The 19,009-nt window shown below is 41.7% G+C and overlaps 2 protein-coding genes across 3 annotated transcripts in view; one reads left to right on the top strand and one right to left on the bottom strand.

The window, feature by feature from the left end:
• The window catches only part of TRIM68 (tripartite motif containing 68), a 58,820-nt gene extending 41,924 nt beyond the window's left edge, over window positions 1-16,896 (top strand). Inside the window, exon 10 of one of the 2 annotated variants that reach the window (XR_006819977.1) lies at window positions 16,819-16,896. The gene's annotated coding sequence lies outside the window, so the exon portion shown is untranslated. Of the gene's footprint in view, window positions 1-12,438; window positions 13,038-16,818 lie in introns of those variants that run through there. The other variant, XR_006819976.1, reaches the window with a different exon arrangement.
• LOC123948440 (olfactory receptor 52M1) lies at window positions 16,792-17,866 on the bottom strand. The gene has a single exon (XM_046015543.1). The coding sequence runs from the start codon at window positions 17,743-17,745 to the stop codon at window positions 16,792-16,794; it is 954 nt and encodes a 317-aa protein (XP_045871499.1). The 5' UTR covers window positions 17,746-17,866.
• Between the last annotated feature and the right edge of the window lie 1,143 nt (window positions 17,867-19,009).

Consider the following 19,009-nt stretch of genomic DNA (forward strand, 5'->3'; position numbering starts at 1 on the left):
CTCAGCAGGGAGCCTGCTTCCCTCTCTCTCTCTCTGCCTGCTTCTCTGCCTACTTGTGATCTCTCTCTGTCAAATAAATAAATAAAATCTTTTAAAAAATAAATAAATAAATAAATAAATAAGTAAGTAAGTTCCTGGGGGGGGGGGGCAGTGCAGGGTCAGTTTAAGTTTTACTGCACAAACAACAAAATGGCTGTTTAACCGAGATGGAGTCGCTCTGGCTAAGTAGGTCCCTACAGGTTGACCTAGGTCATCAGACTCAAATTCCGGAACAGATTCATAATTGTATTTTGTTAAGAAATTCCAGAACCCCCTAAATAGAGCAGCTCACAAATGGCTCTCAACACTTCCGGAGACTATTAGCCCAGCAGGGTTAGATTGTTCTCACCTGTAGCTACCTTCCTTTGGCAAGCTTCTCTGGATCCAGAGTAACTCAAATGAAATCTTCTGTGCTGGGCTGTGATGGCCCCTCATCAGGCATATCTAGGATCCTGTGATTCCTGCCACATAAGAATGGAGCAAAACAGACTCTTTGCCATTCTAAGCTCTCTGTGCTCCATAATCTGAAAGGAACAGATGAAATCAAACAGCTAAGCAGACTTCATGAGTGCTGCACACAGTAACTCATTTCTCTAAACAGGTGGGAATAGAGGTTATCAGCCCTCCTGGAACACAAAACCCCTCTTTCCTGAGGTTGTCATTGACAATGGAATCAGCACAAGCAACCAGATCAGAATACAGCATCAGCTTTATTAATGTACAATCAAATATTTTCCTCTTGGGAAGGAATAAGTCCAAGAAGGAACAAAAATATTCATTTCTGGGAAAGAAACCCTCATGGGAGAAAGCACAAAAGACAGGCAACAGGGATTTTCTCCCGCTCTCCTGACCAAACCTATTTGTTTTTCCAACTACTGAGCTTAATAACAATTGTTGTTGCATTTTATTTCTCTCTAGAAGAGACGAGCTGGATAATCGGATACTCCTATTTCTTTTTTTTTTTTAAGATTTTATTTTATTTATTTGACAGAGAGAGATCACAAGTAGATAGAGAGGCAGGCAGAGAGAGAGAGAGAGGGAGGCAGGCTCCCCGCTGAGCAGAGAGCCCGATGCGGGACTCGATCCCAGGACCCCGAGATCATGACCTGAGCCGAAGGCAGTGGCATAACCCACTGAGCTACCCAGGCGCCCCGGATACTCCTATTTCTAACGTGACTTACAACTACTTCCTAAACAGCTATTTTTATATGCTCAAGCTAGTGATGTTTGATTCCTTTGTTCCTAAAAAGCCTCTCAAATCAATAAACAACTTGGGCCAATTAACATAATGCTGCCTACTTGTGCATAGCTCTAGAAACTTGGAGTCCCATACACCATTGATTTCTAGAGCACATGAAACTCAGTTGACTTTTTGTTTTATGCTTAAACCATGAAAATGCAATCCTGTTTAAAAGTGGTAAGGAGAACTATACTGTTGGCAAAGATCCTTCTGACGATCCTTAAAACAGATGTACTGAAGTTTTTAGGCTCCTACCCTCTATGTGGGACTCAAGGCCCTAGGAAAGTATGGCTGCCCATTCAGTCCAAGGTCTGAAGAAGGGGGGATTCTGATCCCAGGATATGCTTTCTTCCTCCACACTCTCCCTTACCCTACAAGGTAAAGATAACTTCCTTAACTTCATCCCCCATGAAGTTAACCAAGACACTTCAAGTACAGTCACTGAGTTTCTAGGGACAAAGCCAGGATATTCTGTTACCAAATGATGGCTCAGTGCTGTTCTCGAACCTAGAATTATAATTACATGCACAGAGGCTATGCACAGAACTTCCAGTTGCCCCCTCCAGTGGAGTGAGACAGCACTAACTTTCGTGGCAACAATGTGACTATACAGGGGTACTTCCCGGAAACTTGTATCCAGAGATTTTATTGGAGCTTGGTCACACAGATCAGACTGACTGCCCATGTGGCCAAATTCAGTCTCCTGTCCCTCTTGAGATCAAGATAAGTGTGATCCAAAACCCAACCCTAAGCCACATTATCTAGTGAGGTCCAAAATGTCCCCCCATCCCACCTCCCTCACCTGGTAAACAAAGATACAGGCATGGCTTGCCAAGAGCCCAAAGGAAAGGCAGGCCCTCAATTTGGGTAATTAATTCTTCACTCAATTATTCTAAAATGAGAGCTTTTGAATTATGTGGAACTGGCTGTGAAATCCCATAATCAAGGATTCTCAAGTTAAATTTTTAGCTGAATTTGAAATCTAGCTCTTGTTAAACACATGTAACTGAGGTAAGTTTAAAATGATTATTTTGCTTTCATTTAGTCAACATGAAGGCCTCTGTGAGCTTTTTACCAAAGTGTATTTTAAAGATTTTAGTTAGACGTGAGCAGGGGGAGGGGCAGAGGGAGAGGAAGAGGGGGGAAGAATCTCCAGCAGGCACTGTGCTGAGTGTGGTCAGGGAGCTCAATCTCAGGACCTGACATCAAGAGTTCGTTGCTTAATGACAGTACAGGCAAAAGGTTGATATTCAGAATCTATAAAGAACTTCTCAAACTCAACACACACAAAACAGATAATCATATCAAAAAATGGGCAGAAGATATGAACAGACACTTCTCCAGTGAAGACATACAAATGGCTATCAGACACATGAAAAAATGTTCATCATCACTAGTCATCAGGGAGACTCAAATTAAAGCCACATTGAGATACCACCTTACACCAGTTAGAATGGCCAAAATTAGCAAGACAGGAAACAACGTGTGTTGGAGAGGATGTGGAGAAAGGGGAACCCTCTTACACTGTTGGTGGGAATGCAAGTTGGTGCAGCCACTTTGGAAAACAGTGTGGAGATTCCTTAAGAAATTAAAAATAGAGCTTCCCTATGACCCTGCAATTGCACTACTGGGTATTTACCCCAAAGATACAGATGTAGTGAAAAGAAGAGCCATCTGTACCCCAATGTTTATAGCAGCAATGGCCACGGTCGCCAAACTGTGGAAAGAACCAAGATGCCCTTCAACAGACAAATGGATAAGGAAGATGTGGTACATATACACGATGGAGTACTATGCCTCCATCAGAAAGGATGAATACCCAACTTTTGTAGCAACATGGACAGGACTGGAAGAGATTATGCTGAGTGACATAAGTGAAACAGAGAGTCAAGTATCATATGGTTTCACTTATTTGTGGAGCATAACAAATACCATGGAGGACATGGGGAGATGGAGAGGAGAAGGGAGTTGAGGGAAATTGGAAGGGGAGATGAACCATGAGAGACTATGGACTCTGAAAAACAACCTGAGGGTTTTGAAGGGGCAGGGGGTGGAAGGTTGGGGGAGCCAGGTGGTGGGTATTATGGAGGGCACGTATTGCATGGAGCACTGGGTGTGGTACAAAAACAATGAATTCTGTTATGCTGAAAAGAAATAAAAAAATAAAGAGTCCGTTGCTTAACAGACTGAGCCACCCAGGCACCCCACTACTGAAATGGTATCATATGGTTTCACTTATTTGTGGAGGATAACAAATAACATGGAGGACATGGGGAGATGGAGAGAAGTGAGTTGAGGGAAATTGGAAGGGGAGATGAACCATGAGAGACTATGGACTCTGAAAAACAACCTGAGGGTTTTGAAGGGGCGGGGGGTGGGAGGTTGGGGAACCAGGTGGTGGGTAATGGGGAGGGCACGTTTTGCATGGAGCACTGGGTGTTGTGCAAAAAGAATGAATACTGTTACGCTGAAAAAATAAATAAAATGGAAAAAATTTAAAAAAAAACAATGAATACTGTTACGCTGAAAAGAAAAAAAAAGTAATTGCTATTTTTAAGGGGTCAAATATGGCTACTTTCTGAAAGCAGTTTCTACCTGAACTGTAAAAATATATATCCTTCTTAGAAAATGAGTTTCAGTTACCAAAAACTGGACCAGCTAGGCCAATATCACCTATGGCATCTATAGTAAACACTGATTTTTCTCAACCCCATGTAAGACACCCTAAGTGAGCTCAATAGCACTCAACTTGTACTTTCAACAAGTTTACTGAGTATGTATAGTCAAGTCTGGGATTTGCTCCAAATGAAAAGGATACACTGACTTCTTCCTTGAAGTGTTTACACAGCCATGATAAGCAATAAAAGAGCTACAGTTAACTTGATATTCTAGGCTTTTGGTATTTTGGTTTTCTTATAAACAGAAGTTACACTTTAACAAGTGATATTTATTAACATCCAATGTTCCAAACTCCGCTTTTAACAAAAACTCCTATAAAGAATGCAATTATGTAAAGTTCCTTATGGAGGTAACAAGTCTTCTAAAACTAGTTTTAAAAATTCTGGTTTTCTGACAAGAGATCAATTGAGACCCAGGAGTTCCCTCTAAATATGGAATGTATCACTAACTTCTAGCTTTCCAGAAATAGACACTTAAAGGATATGGAAAATACTGTTTGTTTCCTAGAGTAGTGTTTGGGTGTATAATTAGGCAAAGCCATAATAATCTCCCTGCTAGGAGCTGAAATAACAGATTTGCATACTTCTAAATCTGCTTAACACAAAGAACCCCACTATATGTACTAATGCATATATATTAACTAGTATGTGAGCTGAATCTTGACCAAAATACCAACTGCATAACTAGTCCTCCAAATGTATATTTGCTAATTAACTGAACATACAGCTTTAACTACTGGGAATGTAAGAATATCCTCTTAGTTCCTTCACTTGGGTAACACTGGCCTGTGAACTAAATGTGCATTGATTGCAATTGTCAATTCTGACAAGCTAGCTATCTGCTGTAGTCTGCAGAATTCAGATTGGGTAAGACTTGGAACTCCTATGTAAACACATTGTGCTAAGCAGCACCGATAAGGCATTTAAAATAAATGTTGGGGTGCCTAGGTGTTTAAGTCACTTAAGCATCCAACTCCTGATTGCAGCTCAGGTCATGATCTCAGGGACCTCAGATCAAGTCCCACTTTGGGCTCCATATTTAAGGGGCAGGAGAAGTGTGCTTGAGGATTCTCTCTCTCCTGCTCTTTACCACACTTGCTCATTCTACTTTTTATTTTTTTAATGGCTTAAGTCCTCCTGTGGGAGGCACATTGTTCACACTTCCACAATCTCTAGGTAACCTTGGGGCAACTAGCATACAGGTCTTTGGAGTGCTTTAAGCTGCACTTGAATTTGTCCTCCATGGCGTTTTCAAAACTCTAGACTGTAATGAGGGTGGGAGTCAAGTTAAAACAAAACAAAAAACCCACTAAAACCAAGAAAGGTGGCATTTTGCCAAGAGCCTTAGTGAAATATGGGTTAACTACATAATCTGAATCTAAAAACAAATCAGGGGCTACAAGTCAAGTGATTTAAATCAAACTTGTTCCAATGCAATATTCAGAGTACTTTATAAGCTAATAACATTTATTATGGCAGGAGATGCTTGCTTAATTCTGTGAAACAGGCTGTATGACCCCAAAACAAGTGATCCAATTACAACACCATCTCCCAGAACTCCTTGCAATCCAATAAGAATAAAATGGGTCACTGCCAGATTGGATCAGAGCATTTCCTAATGTCAGATAAGTTATCTTTCATGGATAATATTAAACCCATTCCAAACTGGGAAAGTCTTCCTATAACTAAACTTAGTCTGAGAGATTCTGGTTGAAGAATATGAGCTACCCATAAGAATCTGAGATACCCATAAATTTAGCATCCTCAGCTAGGATTCTGAGGCATTGTATTGTCTAGCTGCAACTCTGCTTTGAAGTCTCAGGAAAACAGAAAAACACAATGTCCTGGCAACAGAACCTCTCTACAAAGGTAGAGAGGAGTTCTGAATAAATACTAGCATGTGATGCACATGACAAGCAACAGGCTAAAGATTACAAAGACAGAAATACTATACACTTAGCATGCATGTAATGGGGTATATCTACTTGGCTATCAAGATAGACAATAATGAAGAACTTAATAGCACTTCTGGCCGCCTCATCCTAAATTCACCTGGTGGCTGAGATAGCCACCTGTGCTTAATTGCCTTTATCCAAAGGAAAAATTTCTATCTTCAGAATGGGAAGTAGATTTGCAACATGGAGACAAGTATTAGCTGAAGTTAGGCTCCCATCATCCCACAGAAACCTAGAGACAGACTAGCACTACCCAATTTCAGAGGGCTTGGAAAGCCAGTGAGTGGTGAAGACAAGATGCCTATGTAAAAACAAGTGGTACTTCCAAGTTGGTACTCTGCAAGATTCACCTGTTTTTGTAGCAGCCCAAATGAATTGGGCTCGGACTTAAAAAGTAAATAGGAGAAAAACCGTGTTTTTCACTTACCTAATACATGAAATTAGAACCTAGTCATTTTTTTACTCTGACGCTGTTATCTTCACATAATGTATTTGAAGGTTTCATCCATGTGTGTTGCTATAGTTCTTTGACTGACATTCCACTGTGTGATTATTAGCTTAACCATGTTCTCATGAATGTTTGCATTGTTTCTAGGTCTTTGCTATTAAGAAAAGTGCAGTCATGAGCACCTTTACATGTCTACTACCATACATGTTGGTCTCTTGGCACTCTTAGAAGTCAAGGTATAGGGTACACAAAATTAGTCTCAGGAGACAATACCAAACCATCAGCCAAAGTCCTTGCATTAACTTACACCATAGGAGGAAACTCTGAACCAACATCCTCTCCAACCTTTTAATTTTAGACCTTTAATTTTCAAAAACGAATTCACTACGATTTTGATGTATATTTCTCCTGAGCATGAGTCACTTCTCATGTATTTAAAGATTTTCTTCTCTGTGAAATAACTTGTCATTTTTGTCTCTTGATATTGATTCTTCATGGTAGTTCTTTATAAGTCTTGTGTATATCCTGAGTTTCCATTTGTAACCTCTCAATTTAAGGCAGCTCTCAAGAATTTAGTCAGAAGTTCTAACTTTCTTGTAGATCTTTTTTGAAAAGTTCATCAGTCCCAAGGCCTAAAACTTATCCATATTTCATTACCAAGAATTGAAAAGTTATTTTCATATATAAATCCTTAATGTGTGGAGCTTATTTTTACATATGGAAATAATCATCCGACTTTCTGTGTGAATGATTTTTTTTCCCAGCTAGACTAATCGAATATCCCTCCTTTCAGTAAGTGACCTGAGTTAAGAGAATATTGTGTACAAAGAGCTGATGGTCTCCTTTAGGAGTCAGCTGTCTGTGAGACTATACCTGGACTTGGGGGCCTGGGAGAGTGGTCTTGAACCTGTATAGCTGAAATAACAAGACTCCCATAGGAAATCTATGCTATAATCTATACCAAGACAGAATATAACATGTTTCAGCATCATCTTTAACAAGTCTTCACACCCCTGTGGGGATGAGCAATACAAGAAGCTGCAGACATAGAATGTACCAGTGGGATTGAGCATGATGAGCTGCTTTGTGCCAGGTTAAAACTTTTTTTGCCTTATGAAGATATTAATCCAAGTGTGTGTGACTGCTGCTAGTAGTGGTTGATCTGTTCTAATCCTACTTCAGTGGGTTGTTTACCTACTGGATTAGTTGTTTCTTAAACCTCTGCCCTGTGAGTTCACTTTCCTGGTGGTATTGGCTACTATCAGACAATATGTGATTCATATGGCACTGCAGATTCCCAGCACCAATGAGCAGATATGTGAGCTCCAGAACAAGAGCCCAAGGTGCCAAATATAGATAGTAAATCTTTTCCTTTCCCACAAAAATCTAAACCTTCTGTGTTCCCTAGGGACAAGACTTAAAGGAGAAATCTCCTTGGGCAACTTGTCAATTTTGAGAATGTCAGAAGGCGGGGATGCAGGTACTTGAGGTTAGTTGTACCCTACCTATTTCTCATGGGACCTCATCAGCACAGACCTGCTCTATGATGGGACTTCTGAGGACAACTGAGTCCACACAAACAAGTGTTAACTAGACACTGCTTATTCCAAGGCAATGCAGGGGAAGAACAAGACCCAAGTTCCTGCTGTCTGTCACTGATTGCATTTTCCCGTAGCCATGCTTGGATGTCTGTCTTCTGTTTCAGGCCAAAGTTACTATCCTGCAAACATGCTGGTTATTTCCCACCCCAGCCTCCCCCAGAGTTTCAATTTCTATCTTAGTTTCCCATACAGGGTACCTTTTGAGATTGAGCTTGGAAGGCAGCCAGTAGTTATACTGGTCCACCTTTTGAGATTAAGAGCCCTGTGGATCTCACACCTGGAAAGACCTTCTCAGATGCTCAGGGGGCTCAGTCCTAATCTTTCACAATTACCCCTGTGGTGCTAATTAAGCCAGCCTTGGACTTCATGTTGGAGGTACTTGTGTGTGATACTGTGCTGTAGAACTTTGAAAAATATTTTCATTTGTGTACACATCTACTTATAGCTGTGCTGAAAACACATCATTCAGTAGCACTCTGTGGATAGAGGTATAGTCTGAGTAGGAAGCTATTTGATCTTGTGTGAAACAAATCCCACTGTTTGTCACAAAGGCTGTGCAAAAATATAGCCATGAATGTTCTAATAGTAAATCCTTCGCTTGGGGCCAAAAATGTCCATTTTAGGTAACAGATTTTTTTAAAGATTTTATTTATTTATTTGACAGAGAGAGATCACAAGTAGGCAGAGAGAGTGAGAGGGAAGCAGGCAGAGAGCCTGATGCGGGACTCGATCCCAGGACCGCAAGATCATGACCTGAGCCGAAGGCAGCAGCTTAAACCACTGAACCACCCAGGCATCCCATCAACAGACATTTTCTAAGAGTGGGCTTAGTAGAGCTTAGCAGAAGACCACCTCATGGAACAGAGATGGGTAATGGGACCTCTACACAAGAGATCCTAGCAACTCAGCTAGTCCACACAAAGAACATTCAGCTGAGTGCCTGAAGTTCCTCCAGCAGTATTCCTTTTTTTAACTTGCTCTTGGAACCCAGAGCTGTTCAGAAATTTTGCCCTTGTAAGGGCCAGGCAGTTGATAATATATTCTTTGTATTCTCATCTATTCTAAGTCCAGGAGTTGGGAGGGAGAGAGAAGTAGCTTAGAGTAGAAACCTAAATTCCCTATACATAAGTAAACTTCACATAAAAACAAGCTGCTACAAAGAAATTGAGGAAATGGAGTTGTAACAATAGCCTAGGACTGCTCTGGACTAATAGATATTCTTGTGCTCTCTCACTTACATAAAGTGCCAACTGATTCTGAGGAGTGCCTGTGGTAATATCAAGAGAGTGGCTCTGCCTAAGACTGCACTTTAAACTCAGTTGGTATAACACATGTTTGACACTAGGTCTTACAGATTTAGATCAGCACTAGAATGTCTTCTGTTCTAGTGTAAGAAAGGCATTGTTGAGCTGCTTACTGAGTATTGTGATGATTATGTGACTTTTGTGCTCTTAAATGTTTGAGCAGTCCTTGGAAAGTCAGTCTTCATTGAATGTTTTATATTCATAAGTAGTATTAGCTTTTCCCACAGGACTAACTTGTGAACATGAATTGAAGATTTTTCAGTGGGATTCCCCATAATTGCATCAGAATAGGTTCTGCAAAGAGCAGATGCCAAGATGGAATGAGATGTGTCAGAGGTTTCTTCATTCAGGGGGAAATGCCCTTGAAGGAAGATACAAAGGGATCCTGAGGTGGGAAGAAATATGAGATTACAATGCAGGTATGATCTCTGGGAGGGAGGGAGGTTAAGGGAAGGAAGGTCTTAGACTCGGCATTTCTAAGAAAGCTTTGTCAAGGCCAGAGATTCCCTGTGCCAAAGGCATCCATAAGAGGAGTCCAGTTCCAGCATCCCTCAAGAAAGGGTGTGCCTCTTAGTATTAAGCTCATTGATTTGGTTGGAAGCCACTAACTGGCTGTGGAACCTAGGCAGTGCCATGGATTTCTGAGCATAATGATAGAGGCTGTCAGTCAAACATGCTTTCTGCAGTCAGATCTGAGCAGCATGTTTGCATGGCGACCACAATCCATTCTTCCACTGTATAGCAGTCATTCAGATTTTGGTAGCAGCACTTCATAGTTTTCATGAGCACTTGCTAAGGGTAAATTAGATGAAGGTTGATGGGAGAATGGCAGCTCCAGTCTCAAACTCCTATCAGAACCACAACTTTCACTTGTCTTCTCCTCCCATTGTCTATTTGGAGTTCCTTTAACCCTCTACTATCACCACTGCAATCCTGGTGGCTTACCTGAGGGAGTAACATGATTCTTCATTTATGAGGAGGCTGAACACTTGGTAATCATACTCTTCAAATGTGGGGGTTGTTGCATATGTACACTCCTGCTTACACCATGGCATGGGTACCAGAAAATGCCCAAATGGATCCCTCTGGCTTCTCTCTTACAAATTCTTCCCTGTTTCCATTGTAAAAAGCAGCTGTCTCTTCAATTAGGTCAGTTACTTCTGCCAGTAAGGTAACTCCTTAGCTGTTGGTCCCTAAGCACTGGAATCCAAAGTAGCCCAATGGCAGCTGTAAATTGTAGCTCAGTAGAACCCTTGCTATATCCTAGGAGGATCCGGACTTCCAATACTGAAAAACTGAAGAGTTCCTGGGACAGGAAACCAAAGTCCCCTAGTAGATCATGGAGACTGTAGAATATTCCTGTGTCTACACTTTTGTTCTGGACTTCTATGTCCTGTTGGGTACCAAGCACCAGAAAGAAATCTGATTTAATGCAAATGTGGCATCCTAAGGAAAGATAACTCTGTTCTTGTCAAGTGTTGCCTCTGAGCTGCTTTTTTAGTTTTCAGAGGACTGCTCCAGCATTCTGAGGCCAACTGTTCCTGGTTGGTGTGAAGTAATGTTAATTCTTGCAGTGGATTTCCATGGCCATGAACCCTATCCTGCATATCCTACTGCTAAGAATGCCCACTCTTTTGTTACTGTGTCATGTAGGATCGCTTGCCCAAAAATCAGCTATTCAAAGGCCTAAAAGTACTACTAGCCAAGGCTCTGTGGACAAGAAAGGAAAATCCATATCCAGAAATACATAGCACTGGCAGTACAAACCTTCAGCATAGTTGACTTGCCATCGGGTGACCTCCTTGAGGAAGAGTATTACGTCTGGGTTTCAGCATTGATCTCTATCGCTGAACTTCAGAGGCAGTAGTAGCTACTCAACTTTGGTCTTTGGGACTCTACTTGTATGGGCCCACATAGTCTCCTTTGCTGTTATGGCTGCCACTCTAATAACCCATCATACCAGTTCTGAGCTGATCGCTGATGAATGTCAACTGGAACAGTCACTTCAATGGCTTTGTTTAGAGCCCCTTTGGGTGTATGCTTTATACAGATGGAAAGATCTTCAATTTGGGCCCAAGTCCCCTATGTCCATCTTTATACCTCAGACCTCTTTGCCTTAAATCACCTATCTCTTACTCTCTAGGCCCCTCCCCCAAAGACTTACATTTTCTTGGACCATATGACCGTCCACACAGCAGGAATGACCCATTGTACCACTTGAAATTGTGCCAGTTGGGAAGACTTCACGTTCTCTACTCTTTCAACGCCTCAAGGCCACTCCTGTGTGTAACTGTAATACATCTGCCATCCATTTTAGGCCCTGCTGTTCTTATGGAAAGATGGTTTTGTGATTTGTCCCACATAACTGACCACCTGGATGTGGATGTAGATGTACACAGGCAGACTAAGGAATGTTATTTGTGAGACTCCTGCTGTGTGAATAACCTTGAGAGCCTAGTAGAAAATGTATTATCTGGCCTACAGGTTCGGAACTGGCCCTTCTGTTCTGGATGTCAAGAGCTACAAATCATGTCCCCCACCCAGCTCCAGTCCGGGTTGGGACCCCAGAATGGAATCCCAGAGGGGAGGCAGACACACATAGTCCAGTCCCTTGAGAATCTGGAAACATGCTAACATAAAAATGCAGCTCGCTCCAAACTGCACGTAGGCAAGCAGATGTTTAGTTTCAAACCTATTATTTGTCCTATAAATCCTAGCCCTTATGGGGATCATCATTTGGATGTCTCCCTTGAGGGGAGGATGCTCCACCCAGGCCTCTTATCAGGACTCCAGCCTGGCTGTTTCCACTGGGCTTTCCCAGCTAAGGAAGTTGGCTGTTTTAAGTACCTGATTTGATGTAACTTGGCCTTATTCTCATTTATTGCCTGCTACTACCTTCACTTATGTGTAGATTCCTTCCTTCTATTAGCGTTCTATAATAGCTTTCATCCCTTTTCTAAGCCAAAACATGGCTACAAAATCTTGTGCAGAACACATGCCTCCCAACTCCTAATGGAAACCGGCCCCTGATTTTTTTTCCTCTTTCTGTTGGTTTAGCAGACCCTTCATATAGCCACTGATGTGTTTTGGGGGAGAAGGATTGGTGAAAATGCTGTAGAGGGCATGAGCCTAGGATACCTGCTCCTGCAACTTAAGCCCTCCGGTCTTTCTAGGTTTGATCCTGGATGAAAAACTTCCATCTCTTGCTGCTGCTGGAGCTGTGATCCAATAAGATCCCCATTTTACCTTCTGCTTGCTTTGACCACTCTCGGTCCTCCAAGGAGCGAACCACATGATGGGATTACACATGTGAAATTTACTGGAAGCTATGACTGTGAGGGAAATGCAGAGGGAGCTAGATGCTGGGCAAGCCATCAGATCACAATGCCAGTCTGACATCTGTAGAAGACTGAAGAAGGCTAAGGAAGAAAAGGTCTCAGACTTCACTGTACATATAAAAGCATCAGCAAGGCCACTGAGGAGTCCTGGAGCCATAGTTCCCTGTCAGAAGGAATGGGCCTACCTTACATCCCTATAATGCCTAGTCATTAGCTATGAGCTTCTTGTGAGGAAATGTGACCTTGGCAGAACACAGTGATGGGTTTTAGATGGCAACAGCTAAGGCTATCAGTGGATCACACTCCTACACTGATCTGGGAGGCATATTTAGAGGCTGCCACAACAATCTCCATGGTTTATTGTATGCTCTCTAAACCTTAGTCTTTCTGGCTAGGTAGCCAACTGAATGCCTCTTGGCTACATGCAGGTTTCACAATATTTAGGTGAGCCTGGTAGTGGGTATTAAGGAGGACACTTAGTACATGGAGAACTGGGTGTGGTGCATAAACAATGAATCTTGGAACACTGAAAAAAGTTAAAAAAAAACTTAGGGGCACCTGGATAGCTCAGTAGTTTAAGTGTCTGACTCTTTCTGCTCAGGTCATGATGTCTGGGTCATGGGATTGAGCCCTACATGAGGCTCTGTGCTAGTGGTGGCTCTACTTGAGATCCTTGCCCTCCCCATTTGCATGTGCTCTCTATCTCAATAAATCTTAAAGAATACATTAATACCTTAGAATTGAGGGACTGTGGTATTCCATAGCCAGTCTGATAAAATTCAGTCTTTGGAGTATAAAGGCAAATTCACATGCTAGGCTCAATTCCAAACTATAGGTGCCATAAATTGGGTCCGAGCTTATGTCCAACTCCCTTGAGTATATTCTCCTTCAGAAAATTTAAATGTTCTGCACTAAAGGAGAATAACAAGGTTTCTAACATTTCCAATCTTAACCTGCTTAAATGCTAGAGCTTCAGAGGTAATTCTGGGTCTTTGAGCCTTACCCTTTCTTTCACTCCAACAAGAGGGCCCTGAGAACCAGTGAGCAGTGGCTCTTAACTCTAAACCTCTTCCCTTGGTCCCCAACCATGGTGGGGATAGGCAAAATAGGATTATGACTGGATTGCTTTTCCATTCATATGGAGAATATTTGACTCTTCCCAAATTCAGACATAAGGTTCAGGAAAATAAAACACCATGATGGAAAGATGGGATGGGATGGGATAGAAGTTAGATATATTAAAAGAAATATGGATAAAATCAGAACCCAAAATGATCACACATTCAGACACCCCAATAGTGAGGCAATTAATGAATAGCCAAAGAAAAATGAGAAGTCCTTTATTCAGGTTGTCCTGTAGTGATCTTTCCTTTGTACTTGACTACTTCCCTTTATACTAAGTTCTGTGAATACTTGTATCTACTAGGCTTTGGTATACAACATCTCCCTGCCTAGTTATACTTAGGGATTTGTAAGCAAACTTGGATTGAATCCAGCTCTACCCTTGTGAGAGGAGACTGAGCTGTGCATTCCCAGGTGGGAGTAAGGAGTATAATGTCTGCTGTATAAGGAACATTAAATATACAACCATTTAATCCTTGGAGAAGAGGCTTGGCAGCTTTTCCATGGCTGAGTAAAATGCAGGTTAGAAGGATTAGAAGCTTTGGAGTTTTTAAACTGCCAAATTCCTGATTTTAATTCTGAGTAACCTTGGACAATTCTATCAGTTCTGGGAATGTCAATTTTTCTCTTCTGCAAACCAGAGATAATTTCTGCCTGTACAGTGTGGTTGTAAGGATTACATTAGTAACTTTCAGCAGCTACTTAACTAGCAAAGTGCTTTATAGTCACCTTGTAGATACTGAACTAATAGTTTGGAAGGTAAGATTAATGTATCTAGACATGCTAGAATTCATAACTTCATCTTATTTTGTGATTGATTCAAAAGAACACACCTCATGATCAGGGATACTACAGATAGACCCACGGAGACTTCCTGTGCAAAAAGGAGGCTCTCATCTTCATGGACCCTTCCCATGCTTCAGGCTACTTGACGCAAGTGGGCCTGCAAGGGAAGTACAAGTGTTGTGTTGAGACCTGTGGTTTTGTCTCATTACTCTGACATTTTCCCAGGCCATATTCTTTTAGAACACTCCATGCTTTCTTAGTACAAGCGAGTTTTGGTAGCATCTGCTAAAGGCTTAAATCAAAACTGCTTTGCTTGTTGCTAAGGCCACTAAAATGAAATTACTCCAGGTTTTTAGGATTTATTTAAAACATACATAAAAACAGACTGAGTAGAATATATTATATAACAGTGTTATCAACTCCAAAGCATTTGATCTATGTATTTTTAAAAAGATTTTATTTATTTGACAGACAGAAATCACAAGTAAGCAGAGAGGCAGGCAGAGAGAGAGAGGGAAGCAGGCTCCCCGCTAAGCAGAGAACTCGATCCCAGGACCCTGGGATCATGACCTGAGCCGAAGGCAGAGGCTTTAACCCACTGAGCCACACAGGTGCCCCTTGATCTATGCATCTTAGAAACCTCATATGCAGTTTATAAAGCAAAAATATTCTGTCCTATTTCCAATGTGTAAAATGTGAACAAAACTAGCTAACTCCTAAAGATGTTAGGATAGCTGTGAGACTTACATAAGTAGTGACTGGATGCTAACTGCTATTTATATTACTGATGTCATCATGATTTCACCTTGAAAGCTCAAATACCCTTTAGTCTTCAAAAAAAAAAAAAAAGAAAGAAAAGAAAAAACAACTACCCTTAGAATTTAGAGTTGTCCTGTCTTGGCATTCCTTTGGAATCACACAAACTAGAGAACACTGGGCCCAACATCACAGACTGGTTGAAGTTCCCATTTGGCAAGCTGCCTACCATATTTCAATTCCTTCTCTATGTGCTTACTTGAAATAAAAGAAAGTAAGTCTTGATGAAGTCCCAAAAGTTCATTTTTGCTTTTGTTTCCTTGGCCTTTGGAGACATATCTTGAAAGAAGTTGCTGTGGCTGATATCGAAGAGGTTACTGCCTATGTTCTCCTCTAGGATTCTGATAGATTCCTGTCTCACGTTGAGGTCTTTTATCCATTTCGAGTTTATCTTTGTGTACGGTCTGCACAGCAAAGGAAACAGTCAACAAAACAAAAAGGCAACCCACGGAATGGGAGAAGATATTTGCAAATGACAGTACAGACAAAAGGTTGATATCCAGGATCTATAAAGAACTTCTCAAACTCAACACACACAAAACAGATAATCATATCAAAAAATGGGCAGAAGATATGAACAGACACTTCTCCAATGAAGACATACAAATGGCTATCAGACACATAAAAAAATGTTCATCATCACTAGCCATCAGGGAGATTCAAATTAAAACAACATTGAGATACCACCTAACACCAGTTAGAATGGCCAAAATTAGCAAGACAGGAAACAACGTGTGTTGGAGAGGATGTGGAGAAAGGGGAACCCTCTTACACTGTTGGTGGGAATGCAAGTTAGTGCAGCCACTTTGGAGAACAGTGTGGAGATTCCTGAAGAAATTAAAAATAGAGCTTCCCTATGACCCTGCAATTGCACTGCTGGGTATTTACCCCAAAGATACAGATGTAGTGAAAAGAAGGGCCATTTGTACCCCAATGTTTATTGCAGCAATGGCTACGGTCGCCAAACTGTGGAAAGAACCAAGATGCCCTTCAACAGATGAATGGATAAGGAAGATGTGGTCCATATACACAATGGAGTATTATGCCTCCATCAAAAAGGACGAATACCCAACTTTTGTAGCAACATGGACGGGACTGGAAGAAATTATGCTGAGCGAAATAAGTCAAGCAGAGAGAGTCAAGTATCATATGGTCTCACTTATTTGTGGAGCATAACAAATAACATGGAGGACATGGGGAGATGGAGAGGAGAGGGAGTTGAGGGAAACTGGAAGGGGAGATGAACCATGAGAGACTATGGACTCTGAAAAACAACCAGAGGGTTATGAAGGGGCGGCAGGGCGGTGGGGGTGGGGGGTGGGAGGTTGAGGAACCAGGTGGTGGGTAATAGGGAGGGCACGTACTGCATGGAGCACTGGGTGTGATGCCAAAACAATGAACACTGTTATGCTGTAAATAAACAAATAAAAATAAATATTAAAAAAAAAAGAAAAAGAAAGTAAGTCATTTCTTCTTGGTTTCTGTCTTTAGGATTTGAAGAAGCCGCTCACGGATCTGCTTGGTACGGACAGCGTAGACAATGGGATTGAGGATTGGAGGAATGAGGAGGTAGAAGTTGGCCAGTAGAGTGTGGATTGGAGGAGGCACTTGGTGACCAAATCGGTGAATGAGAGAAGAAACAGCAATAGGAACATAAAAGATCAGAATGGCACAGATGTGAGAACCACATGTCCCCAGGGTTTTAAGCCGGGCCTCAGGTGTGGCCAGCCCCATCACAGCCCTGAAAATCATCACATAAGAGGCAGCGATGGCCATGGAGTCCAGGATCAGGACCAGAAAGCCAATGCTCAGCCCATAGACATTGTTGACCCTGCTGTCACCACACGCCAAGGTGACCACCGCCATGTGCTCACAGTAGGAGTGGGAGATGACACGAGCTTTATAAAGGGGTAGCCTCAGGCGGATCATCAAAGGCAGAGGTCCAATGTATAGTACACCTCGGAGGAGGGCAGCCAGCCCCAAACGTCCCACCACAGTATGAGTGAGCACTGTAGTGTGACGGAGTGGGTTGCAAATGGCCACATAGCGGTCAAAAGCCATGGCAAGGAAGATGCCTGACTCGACTGTGGCAAAGCAGTGGATGAGGAACATTTGAGCCAGGCAGGCATCCAGGCCAATGTCCCCAGCACCAAACCAGAAGATTCCCAGCAGTTTGGGCATAGTAGAAGTGGACAGAACCAGGTCAATGACAGCCAACATACACAGGAAGAAGTACATGGGTTGGTGCAGGCTATGTTCCACCTTTACCATAGCCAGAATGGTGACATTCCCCACCACAGCAACCAAGTACATGGAGCCAAAGGGGATGGAAAGCCACATATGCAGGGACTCCAGCCCTGGGATGCCGGTGAGCTGGAAGGAGCTGGGTATTGAACAGACATTGTGAGAAGGGAGCATGATTCACAAATGAACCTTCTCACCTGTGGCCCAAAATGCAGTAGAAACTTTTTCTAGAAATAAAAAATGAGAATATTTTATTAAGTTCTATAATAAAAAATAAGATTGTTGATGCTACAGACTTTCTTAGAAGAAACTATAGAACAATGTCCTAGTTTAAGTGTCATGTTCATAGTACTTTCATAGTATTTTTCTTTCATTTTCTTTCTTTCTTTTCAGTACTCTCATAGTATTGAAAAAAATTTGCCAAGTTAAAGCTAAACACATATTCAAATGAATGTAGGAGTATTTCTTTATAATAGGACTCTCAGAGTAATGTGCTTGCATCAATAAATAAAATTACATGAGACAGACTAGTACTAGTTTTTAGTCCTTTAACTCTGTAGGTAGGCTAAGTGACATCTCCCAGGATTATATTAGGATTATATTAGAAGGTCTCAAAATGCAAGCTTCTTGAAAAGAAGAAATAGTTGATGCTGAAAGATAAAGTAAGAGACTCCTGGGACTGTCTAGGCTGTATGGTAAATTTGAAGTTTAAGCTAGAGGCCGCATTTGCTAATACATGAGTTGAAACACTTAACCTGCAGGCCAAAAATCACAAAGCAGAGATATGGGCCAATAAAGGACTTCAGAGGATGGAAACAAAGGGATTCCTGAAAGGTGAAAGCTGCTGAATGTAGCACAGTTTGTACGTCTGCCCAAAGGCAGGTCCTTGCAAGGGCCTTCTCCCTTCATGGAGGCTGAATAGAGAAGATTGCTGAAGAGAAGAGGGTCATCCCTAGGAAGAAAGAAAACACATTAAGCTCTAGTGGCAAGAAGCCTAGCAGATGGGTATTTGGCCAGAGAAGAATGACCATACTCAAGAGTCCAGAGCAACCAGCTTCAGAGAGATTAATATGTAAAAAATACGTGGGAACAGTTTTGGGGTTTTGTTTTCTAGGATCTAAAGGATCATACTGGAATGTTTCCTATCATATTAGAGGAATGACAAGGACATGGAAACGCTTATAAGAAGCTTTGTCTCCTAGATCTTGAGTGTTGTAGGATTGAGTACAGCAGGGTAGTTAGTAGTCTGGGCTTTGGGATTTTCCAGATCTGGTTTCAGATTGTGGCAGTAAGAGCTGACCCAAGTGCTATTATCCTATCAGTTACATGCATGACTTCATATGACAACAAACTTAAACAGTTGTGGCCTAGAGGAGGCATGAAGATTAAAGGAGAATGCAGTGTGTGACACATTAACACTAAGCATCATTAGCTCTTT

The sequence above is a fragment of the Meles meles genome, chromosome 8 (assembly GCF_922984935.1).
Source record: "Meles meles chromosome 8, mMelMel3.1 paternal haplotype, whole genome shotgun sequence".
Lineage (NCBI taxonomy): Eukaryota > Metazoa > Chordata > Mammalia > Carnivora > Mustelidae > Meles > Meles meles.

Coding starts and splice junctions, on each gene's coding strand:
- LOC123948440 (XM_046015543.1), bottom strand. CDS start 17,745: ATGCTCCCTTCTCACAATGTCTGTTCAATACCCAGCTCCTTCCAGCTC.